This window comes from Lagopus leucura, unplaced genomic scaffold (genome assembly GCF_019238085.1).
Source record: "Lagopus leucura isolate 7727_CA_CO unplaced genomic scaffold, USGS_WTPT01 Super-Scaffold_100029, whole genome shotgun sequence".
NCBI classification, from domain to species: domain Eukaryota; kingdom Metazoa; phylum Chordata; class Aves; order Galliformes; family Phasianidae; genus Lagopus; species Lagopus leucura.
The window spans coordinates 5560709-5574474 of record NW_024962280.1 but is presented as its reverse complement, the minus strand read 5'-3'; the positions used below and the strand labels follow the sequence as shown (position 1 = coordinate 5574474).

Here is a 13766-nt window from a genome sequence, read left to right as displayed (position 1 = left end):
ATCACATGCTGTCATACTACTTGTTTGATTTTGCCAGCAGCTAGTACCACCTCTGGTTAAGTTTCTCTACCATTTTTTAATATTCATTCAGCTTTAAAAAATTTACATCAAAACTTTCAAGATTACTTTCTGCCTACATTGGTACTTATGAGGAAATTTCCTGCAGAAATGATCCAGAAGCTAATTTTTTTTGGTCTATTTCCATTCAGAAAGTTACAACTGAAAACTTGCAGTTTGTGCATACTCAATAGACACTACTTTGAATTTAACAGATGATATCTCTTCATATTTATCCATTTGAGTTTGACCAGGACTTTTGGCTTTCCAGCACTTTCAGTACAGTAAGCTGTACTAGGAATTAGAATCAAAACTTACTAAACCAGGTGAGCAAATCTTCTACAACCCTTTGTAACTTTCCACTGAACTCAAGCACAATGGGCAAAGAAGCTAAACTGATTCAAACACAGAGCCAGGTCTAGATGTGGTGAGACAAAGTACACAGGGACAAATACCTCATTGATAGAAGGAAAGTCAGCAAAAAATATCAGGGATCTGACATAACAGGAAAACTGAAATGACCGACATGCAATCCCATATCTGTACTGACAGGCAAGCCATTTTTACCATAAATACAACCTTTAATAGACACTAACTAGTTATTTATTCTCTATTTCTGAGACCTTTACTTGCCATACTAGAATCTCCATCCCAAGTTTTATGGACTCAGAGCTCCATCAGAAGACAGTTTCCTATGTTCTGAACATTTGCAATGCTTTATAAGGCTAACTGCACTCTAAATTTGGGTCTCCCACATCTTAAAATGAGATTTGTTTCCTATCACTCACCTTTCTCAAAAAGAAGGAATACCAATAAAGTGCCGGAGAGCCAAAGGGAATGAACACCTTCCACTGTGTACTTGCTCCTGAGATGGAGTTCACAACGTTTGTTAGAGATATCCCTTTCTGGGTAACACAGATAACAGCTTACCACATAAGGCTTTTGAGAAACATTTTAACTGTGCCCTTGAAAATGCAGGCCCAGACTTAACTGCATTTGTTGCATTTAATAGCTTTTAAAGCTAGAATGACCCATGCAATTACCTTGCCTGTCATTCTACATAACACAAAATACAGAATTGCACTGAGCTCCTGAAGTCTGGGTAACGTAGATACATTCATAGAATATAGCTGCCCATGTGCTCTCTGCATTTTCTCCCTGCATTTTCTAATGCATCCTTTGTTCTCAGCAAGTCTCTTAATGTGTGCAGAAACCCTGTGACTGGGAACCAGGCTCTGTGAAGATGTCAGAGCATACAAAAACTAGTCTCTACAACTTCAAAATAATCCTTATGTCTTGAAGTACAAATTTCCTTATATACCTTCCTTATATACTTTCTTCATATGCTTTCCTTTGCCAAGAGTTGACTGAAATGATGGTTATTCTTTGAATGTAAGTTTAATTAACTTATTAACAATTCAACAACTAAGAAATACAGAGAGAGATTTGGAGAAAGTATAACTATGGAAGAATTTTTTAAGAATATTTTCTTATTATGAGGGTGACCGTGCACTGGAACCCATTGTCCAGAAAAGTGGTAGAATCTCCATACTTGGAGATATTCCCAAGAGTACTGGACATAGCCCCTTCCTGAGAAAGCAGCTCTAGGTGACCCTGCATGAAAAAGGGACTAGATATAGACTAGATGACCTTCAGAGGTCCCTTCTGTGATATCTGGGAGGTTGAGCCGTTCCCTATCTACTGCTTCAGGAACTGAGGTCAGCTAAGAGCGCCTTTTTACACCTCCCGACTGAAATACTTTCTAAAAGGTAAGTGAAGCAGTTCAAGCTACTTTTTGCAAGCAGTTATTATCTACATTGGTGTTTATGCAGATGCATCAAATCATTGCAAGTAAATTAGTATTTCTACAATGTTTTCAAGATACAACGCATTTGTATATTTGTCTGTTCGTATATTTGCACAGACGTGTATATCAAAACAGACTAGTTTTTTTCTGGATGATAAAAGCAATTCACTGCCTTTTTTAAAGTTAGTACTCAAAATTCAGCTCCCATGTACTTACTATTCATCTGAGTTGATTATACTTTAGTTTCTTTATGTACTCTCTAAAATATGCACTAATAAAATCTTATTGGACTTTTATTATCAACTATCTCAACACACAAATGTTGCAAGTTGCAATGATTTTCTGGTCTTTGAGAGTATGAGTATAGATTACTCAGCAATCACTGCATTTGTTATACTGTCTCCAGCAGTTGATACTTCTGGAAAGGTAACAGATTTTACTATCATTTATGCAATTTGCAAGCATTCTGCAAAATTCAAAAGCATTCAATTCATTTCAAAACAATACAGGAGTGAATTCAGTCTGGGTAAGCAACTATGATTCACTAAAATCTTCTCTTAACTGATATTCCACAGCAGGAAAATTGTTAGAAATAATCCAGATATTTAGGACCTTAGCTTGCAATAAATGCTTTGAAGTAAAAAAGTAGGATTTAAAAATCAGTGGGAGAATATGGCTCAAAAATGCCTATTTCAAAATTATAGTGATGCAAATATTATCACTCAGCACTCACTTGCATACAGTCTGAGCATTTGAAATAAAAGCCTCGAGATCTAGAAGTGTGAGATTGCATTGACATCAATGCATTTTAGTCCTTGAGTAGTTCACCTGATTCATCTCTATAACAAGAATATGTGATTGTCTCTAGAATGGACAGGTACTTATAGTAGCAATGGCTCTTGTGGTGGAGCACATTGAAGTCTGCTATTTTTAAAGCTGTTCTAGAAGGATGTTAGTGAGAAAACAAAATAAATGTTTTAGTGAAGAATTACATGGTTGAGAAATCATACATGAGAGATACTCTTCCCAAAAGATTTCACTGATTTTGCATGAGTACACTTCAGGCTATGCTAGAGGAAGTCTTGTTGGGCTATACAGGAAGCAGTTATTAAATTCACCTGGCAGAGTTAAAGGAAGTGATAATCTCCATTTCTGGTCTCTTAATGGCACCTGACTCTGTATCATTTAAGACCACAGATGACTCCATAATGAGTCACCACTGTAAAGAACATGTTACTAAACACACTGTTAGAAGAGTTGCCTCTATTAGAAAACACAGTTCAATTTTGGCGCATGTAATAAACGTGCAAGTCAGATGTAGCTACTCCAACCATTCAAGTATTGCTGTAATTAACATTTCTGAACAAAAGGATAGACAAGACTTGGAACATCATAATAAACGTTACTCTTCAGAAGTCAAACTATCTTTGCAGTAAACATATTAGCAAAAGAATAATCATAAACTCTTGCTTATCTTGCTTATGCCAAGTAAAACGAGGATATAATACCTAAGTTCATGCATACTAAGTGTTGCTGAAAATACTCTCACTCCAGTTGTGGCTGTACAGCTGCATAGCCCCACCTCTGCTTAGCCAGGTATGCTTTTGCCCACACTTCAACAACTTGCAAAGAAATGTAGAAACAACACAAGTGTACGTACCCTACACTAGGATGCTGCTAACAGAGGCCCATTTGCCAACATCTTTGGGAAAACAGAAACAGTGTTTCTGTAAACAACTCTCACTTTTCACTATGTGAACATACACTAAAAATGCGTCATTTTCATAAGCTTTCATACTTTCATCAAATAGTGCACTTAGAAATTTTCCTGAAGGCGGTTCTTTACATTCACATAGATACTTGAAATGTTTTTCTAATGTTTCCATGGGAAATTGGGTAACAACACATTTAATGTTTCCAACAAATAAATTATACTTTAATTCTAAGAATCTATAGAAAGTTACAATTTTTAAGCTCTTCCCAGAATCATTTGAAATTGTAAAATTCTAAACCCAATAGGGTTCAACAACCTGAAGTGTTTATATATTAAGACTTGCAATTCTTAAGGGAATGTTATCCCCTTGGAGGTTTAGGACACTGAACCCCCTCATCCTTTCATTCAGAGCTAACAGTTTGAACAGATTACAGCATCTGCTTGACTTCAGAGGTGCATTCCCAGTTCTGTGGCAGAGAATGATTTTTTTTTTTTTTTCTTTCTGACAACAATCCAGGTCCTACATATGCTGGTCAGTACTGGTCAGTACTGGAATAGCAAAAATGGCCAAGTGGTCGAAGATCTAAAATGTTCCCAGAAGTTCGAGCTCTTATTTTCATTTACTGTTCCCTAAAAATTTAGGGAGACCTTGATGAGCAAAATAAAACTTACAAGGCCTGTAGGCCTTGGACTAAGCAGCTCTTTTATTGAATATAAAGATTCAAAATATTTCTGCGTATATTTAACTAATGATGCAAGCTTTTCAAATTGCTTGAAATCATTACATAAATTCTCTCTCTGAGAATTAGTAGAGAAAACAATTTTGTTTCATTCGGAGATGGGATAATCAAACTTTATCTATATTCTCAGAATTGAGGTATTTATTGTTCCACAGGAGCAAAGATGTTGGATTGCACTGATAAGCAAGTTTGGAGCATTTCCAGATTAACTTCCACGCTGCATACATCAGGAAATGCCACATCCTTCAATTACTTACTCTAAAAGGAGTAAAGAAGTTGTTGAGTTTTCTGGGGAAGTTAAGAAACGCAACAGTACACTTAAGTCATTCCTCTGACAGAATAGGCATGGAAAGCTCACCTGGGCATTCTTCTGGGGTGTCTCAGAACCAGGTCTTCAGTGTATCACAGGACATGCGTGGTACTTGGCGAGACTGAGCTCATAAAAATATACTTTACATATAAAAATACAGCAGACATCCTTCCAAAAATCACTGTTATTCCCTCCCCTTGTTTTATACATTCAGAAACAGACAGTTGAGATACACTGTAAACAGTGCAAAAGACTCTCTTCTGTTTATAAAAACACACATTGCATTACATTTAAGCGCCAACTGAAAGAAAAGTTGAGAAAGGTTTTATCCTCAGAGAAGTTCTGGTCCAAGTCGAACTTTTGTTTAGTGAGTTGTAAACAAATGTCTTGGAATGCAGACAATTCTCTCATTTCTTTCCAGCTAAGGTAGTCTCAAAAACATCAAGTCCTGCTTTGAAGTAAACCTGAGCTGAACTGATGCTGTTCAGCACCTCTGACAAGGCTGCTTGAATGGTCACATTTGACTGATGTAGTTTGCAGTGCTCCAGTGCCTCTAGCAGTACTGAGAACTGGCTTGTTCTTTCATCTAGCCTGTAAAGAATATTTCTAAAAGAGAACAATGGAGAATGATAAACTTTTTGCTCAAAACAATCGTCAGAAATCATCAAGAATCCCTGCAAGTATCAGTCACAAGTTACAGACGGTACATGCTGCGCACACTAAAGCTGACCCATGGCAGACTGAAAGACAACTGCATATTTATTAGGCTTTGTAAACTGTATCTGTCCATTGATTTACGTGTAAATATGATGAAACATACACAAAATCTGTTAAAGAAATCTCAAATTCCTCTTTGGCCTTTGAAAATTCCATCAATATCTTGAGCTTATGCCCATCACAACCTAAACAAAGAATTTCATGTCTCAGCTGGACTCCACTTAGTCTTCTCTAAAAATAAGTTTAGTCATTACTTTTGACTGTAGGCATGGAACTTCCTATCTGCTCCTATTATTTATTTCATATTTCAGAGGTGAAATTGCAGCTGTACTGAAAAAAATGCTTAAACTCTCGTTGTCTCTAGCAGCACCCTTAGTTCATCCTTTATGGACAACACAACAAGAACAATCCATTTTTAATGTCACATACTTGAAGAAAGAAATAAGTGGGATACACAGGTAAATCCTACAACACAAAATCTGTTTGTTTTTTTCCCTATAATAATATCTGCAAGACTTCTTTAATGGTTCATTTGAAGATACATGCAAAGGTGATGCCCAAATCCCTGGGAGATTACCTGTATGATGTGCTGAAGGCTCATTATACAAAGCTATTCATTGATTTCAATGAGATCCTTTGAAACAGGCTATAAATATCATCTGAAAGCAGGTGTGATCATTATCCTAATTAAAGGAACATGTCAATATCATAAATCTCCACCCAGAGGCTCCTTTGATTGTAAACAGAAGTGAGTGAAATTTGAAACGGAAAAGCTACAAGTGCTCTGGTGCCTCATCACCTTATCCTTAACCACAAGGCAGGGGTTCAGGGCAGCAGAGAAGTTGTTTCTCTGAATGAAACCAGAAATAAATCAGGACAATTTAGATAATCCATTAGTAACCTAATTGCATGACAGCACAGGTCCAATGGTAACAACAAATTAGTAATAAAACTGCTAACCACCTACAAGACAGATGATCACAAAACTGCATCTTATAAGTCATTCAATTGCCAGCCTGCAAGGAAGAATGGCGATGACACCACAGAACAGCCACAATCTTCTGCCATGTTTTTCGGACTGAAAAGGTGCTTTGACTGAAAGGCAATGTTTTTCAAAGACTGAAGTTATATTATGGATTGTCCTTAAAGCTTCTCTGTGATATAGTAAACGAAAACTGTGTATGCTGAGAACTAGAAATATTCTTGGTTTTTCAGGATAGGCTGTGCTGTGGAAAATACTGTAGTTTTCAAAGTGGGGATTGATTTTGCTCCCTCTGAAATCAATTCAGGGACTCCTGCTGAGATCAGTGCATGCAGAATCAGGTTTTTGAAGAACTCTCCTCTGTCATATCCACAGTTCACAGACAGACAGAAGCCTGTTCACAACCCCTCAATGCCCTTGAACAGCAGTGGCAATGGTAGAGACAATCTTTGTTTACATTACTTTCTACTCTCAGGAGGTTTCAGACAGTCCTAGCTGGTGGCTGGCAGATGGGAGAGTTTCATAAAGGACTCTGCTCCAAATGCTTTACAACACTGACATCTTGATCTATATCTCTCTATTCCTTTGTAGGCTGTAATGTCAACTATTAAAAACATCACAGACCAACAAACCACCAGCAGAACAACATTTAGTCTTCTAGGAATCACACTCTAAAAAGAATGATTTGAAGGCTGGAACTTTGGGGACTGCTAAGAAAATATCTGAGGTGAATGGAAACTGGTCTTTTATTTTCATATCTTCAAATGTGCTGTAAACAAGGCACATAAGTAAAAAAAAGATGATTTACGTTGAAATTAAAGGATGTTGATACAGTTTAATTCTACTGCTGGGATTCCAGTGGCAGGTGGTAAAAGGCAAACTTTCCCAACCCATCTCACCTGATTGCAGTGCAAATCAGCATCCAACCAGAAAAACAAAGTAATTTGATGAATGAATGAGACAAGCAGTCTGTTACCATAGTTTAAAAGAATGTCTTAACCGTTGCAACAGTAATATGACCTAAGAATAGCAGATTGCTTAGCATGACATAATCTATTTTTTATTTAAATACCTTATAATAATAAGTAGCATTACACAATACCTGTTTTTCTCAGATTTTCTACTAGAGGCTATCAAGAGGATCTCATATTTTCCAATTACTTATATTTTCTTGACAGCTAAATTGCCCTTATTGTTGTATAAAATGATTTCTGCCTTTACACACATACGTGAGAATCAATTTCTATAATTCTGATTATCTCTGTGCAGACTTCATCAAACGGGATAAAAAAAAAAAACAACTGGTAGTCTGGTTTATTACTTCCATGCCTTTAGAAGCCAAAAAAGTGTTTTCATTAAAAAAATTACATAAAAACTAAAACTCAGCCACTACTTTGGCAGAAGGTGTTGTGTGACCACAACATGCATAACGATCCCAAGACACTTTAATTTATACTGTGCAATTACTTAAACATTCTTTAATACAAATTGGTTTTGTAGCCTACACCTCTAAAACAATGATTCCAGCCTTTAGCCTATTTGCTTAATTATCTACCTTCATCTTCAACTCTTTTGATCCCATACACGTAATTCTCAGTCAGCCTGATCCACACAGAATGAGAAAACAGAAAAGTGCAGTATCTTACTGATGACACTAACAAAATTACAACACACATCACTCATCTTAATGGGCTTGTTTCAATGACACGTCACAGTGACCTGAAAAGCATAACACTGAAGTAGAAAACCTTATTAATAACTTTAGGGCATTTAAAGAGGTAAAATGTCTCCGTACAAGTGAATCAGCCACAGTAAACTAAAGCAAAGAAACTTATAAAATGGATTCTCAATGAACCTTATCTACTAACTTATATGTGACTTTTGCAGGCCTAGGAACATACATTACTGATTGAAATAATGCTGGTACAGTTAAATGCCACTTTATGTTGTCACAAATAGGGACGTAATGTCACCTTTACTAAACCAAAATGAATTTGAAAAATTCTTGAATGATAACACTAAATAATATAATGACTTTAAAACAACTCAAAATAATTTGGAAATTACATTAGAACAATTGGCCAGTAAAGACTAAACCAGCTTACAACATCAATCTCAATGTGAAAAAGGATTGTTCAGCTTACAATAAAGTTTGCATGTAGGTGATGTACAACATGTATGTTGAGTTATTCAGGTACTTACACGTAGATGCTTATCAACAAGTTAAAGTTTGAAATTTTGGAAAGAAAGAAGTTATTAAATTATTAGTACCCTACAGCATGCACATGACCAGAGCAGATGGGGATGTGACAGTCAACCTTTTAAGGCAACAGAGCAGTAAATGTCAGTGTATTCCATCACTGTCCTCAGTCTCCAAAAACTCAGCATGTCATATTTAAGGATCCATTATCTGTAATTTGTCAATAATTTTTGTTTGCTACACAGCCCATCCTTTCTTAAGGGCCATTAATTACCTTCTTTTAGTGCTCTCATTTATAAGGCTTAATTTTTTTTATAGGTATATCTTATAGAAAGATATATTGAAATCATATACTCTCAAAGCTGAGTAGCTGCCAGAAGGAGACATATTTTCATAGTATCAGCAGCCAATAAACCATAGGTAATCTGGGCATCAAGCTGAACACTAATCAAAGGAAAGGCATTTCAAAGGCATCGTCATGTAATAACAGCAAACCAGAAACACTATCCCTGCCAGATAGAAATTGATCTTGCATTTAAGAGACTGGAGTATGGACGCCACTAATCGAGGCAATTATGGCAAAGGGGATCTGGTCAGTATGCATTTAATAAAATCCTGGTGGGATATGGGACTGTAAAGAGACAATTATTCCAAGTCTGAATCTGTTTCTGAGAGGTCAGATTATTACATGCAGCACTGAAAAAAAAATCCTGATTTTGGCAGCTGTTTGCAGCATCTCGAGGCTTTGGATTGATTGCTTGCCAAATAAACAGAGGAAAAAAAAAAGAAGGCAAACTGTAACGATAGCTGGTTGCAAGACACATTATTTTTCATTTTTCTGCAGTTATCTCTGATTGCAACACTTTTTTAAAGGTAATGAATGTCTTGTCATAAAACATCAATCTCTTACTGAATTATTGCTAAAGCTTAATGCAATCTAGCTTAAATTTCATCCTGTTGCACCCTGCAAGCCTCAGACCTTTGTCAGGACCTTCAGTGGTCTAATAACCTACTGCAAGGGCTGAACATCAACTTCACCTTTCACTCAGTTTTTCCACTGTTGAAAATCTGCTCAGTTTCCCTAAGTTATTCATTACTGATGTTGGAGTAAATAAGATCCGTCAGTAGAAGAATCACTTCTACAAATTCAGAGCACAGAACAACTTCACAGAATGAAAATGGAAAGATAAAGAAGCATTAGGATGCAACTGTACTTCATAAGTTGCAAGCCATTATTTATCACAGCTAAAGAGTATTCCTTTAATTAATAAGGCATGATTTTCTCTAGGGTTTTACAGAAATTGAGTTAGTCTAGAAATATCTGAAAAAGCCACACAAGCTATTAGCTTGTTCTGCCATGGAGTATTCATCCTTTATATGCAACTCCACATACACGTAAAAAATCCTTCCATATTTTTTCTGTAATTTCTTAGAACAAGGACCTACATGTTTATACCTCACAGTGAGGTATGCATTGAACTGTATCAACTGTACTTTAAGGAGTTATTTACTGGCAAGAACTGGTAGGAGATATACTTCACTAAATCTCAAACAATGCAGCTGTTGGTAACAAATATAAGCATGTTGTTCTTTGATTTAAGCTACCCTTGATTTTTAAATGAAGGAAACATATGCTGAATAATTTGGAAGAAACTATTTTTTCTTTTAAGGATGTCTTAATCTGTAATACTCAAATTCAAAGCAGATGTGCTACTATTTGTAAGAACTTGAGGGAAGTGAATTAATAAAATTATTTCCAAATAGCTTGCAGCTGATGATCTGAAGGCTTCGTAGATATTTCTGTGAAGCTGTGTAAAACATCCGATTCCTATGGAGGAATAGCATTTATAAACAAAGCTGCAAGAAGTAGTGCCCAATGCTTGTGGCATTAAACTAAACTGACCTCGATTTCCAGCTCTCATTCTCATCCTGACTTGCTTTATCATCTTAAGCAACCATACCATAAAGCCTGTGAGACTACTGTCAAAATCAGAAAGGTCGTTATGGTAAGAGTTATTATTAGATAAATAGTTAACGATATCATAAAGCACCCTTTAAAGTAATGACCACAGTTATATTTCTATTACATTCCACAGCATATATACACAATATTTACAGTTTCAAAAACACAATTAAGATAGTTTTCCCATTAAAGATCTTACCACTAAATTTCTAAGTGCTGTGGCCTAGTTAACACTCTTTGGGAAGGACTATTACAAATGAACTACTTCCCCAATAAATTCTGCTTGTTTTTATACTACTTTTATGAAACATTCCAGCTATTATTTCACACATACCCTTGTGCAGTTCTAGAAGTGTGAAAATTGATTTAGTTGAAAAAAAAGGAAGAAAATTCACAAGAAGCTATAAATGAAGGTATATACACACAGGTCTGCCATTTGTATCAGGGAAATTAGAAAGCTGTTTTCCAGCCATTATATAATCTCTAATCATAGTGGTTTGCTGCTTATGCAGGTACAATGAAAACATTTTCATGTTCTCTGTTTACATGGGCCTTAAAGTCAATCATAATTATATCTCTGAAGATGTCTAATTCAGTATTACTTATGCAGCAAATGGTCATAAAATAGTAAACATACAAGACACTAAATATAGTCATTGATTCGTGGCCATTGTGTATTTCTTATGGAGAAACCATTTAAATTGCCACTCAGATCAGGTGTTTTGAGTATGCATTATTCTGACTTTATTCCGCCTTCTCAGCATTAGGAAAGGGCATAATTCAACATATCAGTCATGAGAAAAATCATAAACTCAGCAGGAATTTTTAAGAGCACTATCAGTACCAGTACTGATCTATACTAGGATAAATGCATTACTCCACACCCAGATGAAAGTTAAGGAGTTGGTATCCCAGTGGAAGAAATTAGGGGGATTCTTTTTGACCCAGTGCACCAGTTACCACAGCTTCATCACAATTAAATCACAGGGGCTGGGAAGTGGCAGGTCAGGATCCTTCCCAAAGTTATGAATAAAATACTTTATTTTCCTCCTCTATCCTTGCTGCACCCCACAGCCACTAGCTGCCCTCAGTTAAAAGCAGCAACTCTTTGTGAAGCTAAGTTTAACTTTTTCTGCATTTAATATTTGAACTCATCATCTCTAACTTAAACTGAGAAAAACTGATTTGAGTGCACAAACACTGCAGAGTTTCAAGGAATAAGGTTAAAAAAAAAAAAAAAAGTAAGAATTTTTAAGTACAAAAAGTACATTTTATCAAATGTCTGCTGGAGAGAAAGGAGCCAAACGAGTGGTCAGAAAATTCAAATAAGCAGAAGGAAATGAAAGGAAAGGAGGACCAAGCTGCAGATAAGCAATGGCAAAACTAAAACAAATAAATAAAAGAGAAAAGTAACAATGGTATGAGTTTCTAGAAGACTGGAAGTGAAGCATAGGAACTTAAAATTCATAGAATAAGAAACAGAAAAACTGCAGTAGTTTGTTTTGCTTTAGTGCACAATAAACACTGGAGTGGCGTGAAATTACCTACAATGCAGATTACATTCCTGTGCAGTGCTAAATGTGTCCATGCTATTCTTTTACTGTGGTATTGCTAGCTAGCATCAGTGCTTTTGGTATTCATAGAGAGATGCAAAAACATGGCTCAAGACTTTCAGAATGTAAGAGTTGATTTGCTGATGCACAAAAGACAAAGATGTTCATGAAAGAGAGAAAGAAAAAACAGCTGCTTTCATTGCCACGAAATTGCCCCAGGTCTTTGCTTCAATCTGTGTTTATTTATAACTGAAGTACCCTTCCCCAACACATTTTTAAAAATTATTTTTAATTCTGCCAAAATTTGTTGATAAGACTAAAATATTTTGACAAAAGCTGCAGTTGTATACTTCTCTCTTGAATGGAAGGGGAATACCATGGGAAGAGTAACGGTACTGTCAAATTTTCATGAAGATCAGCTAGAAAAGGAACATCATTTACACTAACATTGTACCAAACAACCTGCTGATGTCAGTGCTCGTTACTTAAATTTAGTCAGAGCACCCTAACATAATTATCCATGATTTGAATTATGCTAGTAACCGTAACAATATTATTGCTCTTTATAGATGAACAATGCATCAAATATTACTGTATGACACTGATGGGAATGAGGAATCTACACAAACACAGAATACATATGGTACATATATACAGCAAGAAGCAACCACAGCTATGGCAGTGAGAGAACAAAATACAAAGAAGATATGAGAAAGATGCATTAGCTCCCTTTAGTTGACAGGCACAAGTAGGTTTCAACCCACCTCCTGTAATAAAGCTAAAATCCACTTATTTTTGTTCAACTTCCAGAACAGCCAAGCAGCATAGATCCAGAGAGTTGTGAATTAGGACAAACACAAGCCTAAAAATGATGCCTAAACTTCAGCAAATTTGTCAAGTACTTTGATTGAGGTTGAGAATATGAGTCCAAATGGGTATACAGGAAGCAATCATTTTTTCATGAAGAATACGTACTTTACTGTGCACACAAATTCTTCCTTTAGAATGCTATAAATTCCAGTATTTATGGAATCTTAATGATCTAAACACAGTTGGAGCCTGAAGGTCAAGGCTGCAAACTGCATCCTAAATTTCTGTTTACGGATGAAGCATATTATTTATTGCTGCACTGCTTGTGCTGCTATAGTTAAAGGGCTGCCAGCATCTCCATTATAAACCCCTATTTCGGGGCTTTATAACTTGCCCATCCATCTTCCCGCTGGCATGAAACATGGCATATGAGGTCCTGACTATGAGACTGACTTTTGTTTTGTTTTCTTTGCCAAATTACAAGAAGTAAAGAATGAAGCTATACAAACAAAAAAGTACATTTTTTCCCCAAATATTCCTAGTGTACGTGTGATACTATCCAGTAATAGCTTCATAACACAAAACATTTTTGTATAACTGCATCAATTAGTAGACAGATTTTCACTCTAAACAGGGAAAAATAACTCAAATACAGACATACTGTTAGATAATTTTTTTTTTTTTTTCCCCCAAAAGAAAGTATATCAATGACTTTGGAGGTCAGGAACGGAATTCAGAAGTCTACCACTGCCCTGATTCTGTTTGCATTAAATTTAAGCCTACACTATGATTGCATCCCTTTTTAGCAGTACAAATAATGCTTTTTTAATTTTTTTTTTTAAGTATTAAAATTGATGGTACATAAGGTGTACACTACTTTATGTACTACACATGAGGCTAGGTAAAACAGTTC

At 35.9% G+C, this 13766-nt stretch overlaps 1 protein-coding gene across 1 annotated transcript in view; it reads right to left on the bottom strand.

The window, feature by feature from the left end:
- Window positions 1-4889: 4889 nt before the first annotated feature.
- NAALADL2 (N-acetylated alpha-linked acidic dipeptidase like 2) overlaps window positions 4890-13766 on the bottom strand; it is a 194844-nt gene continuing 185967 nt past the window's right edge. Inside the window, exon 13 of the mRNA XM_042881296.1 lies at window positions 4890-5234. Within this exon, the coding sequence (XP_042737230.1) occupies window positions 5036-5234 (199 nt within the window). The 3' untranslated portion in view covers window positions 4890-5035. The remainder of the gene's footprint in view (window positions 5235-13766) is intronic.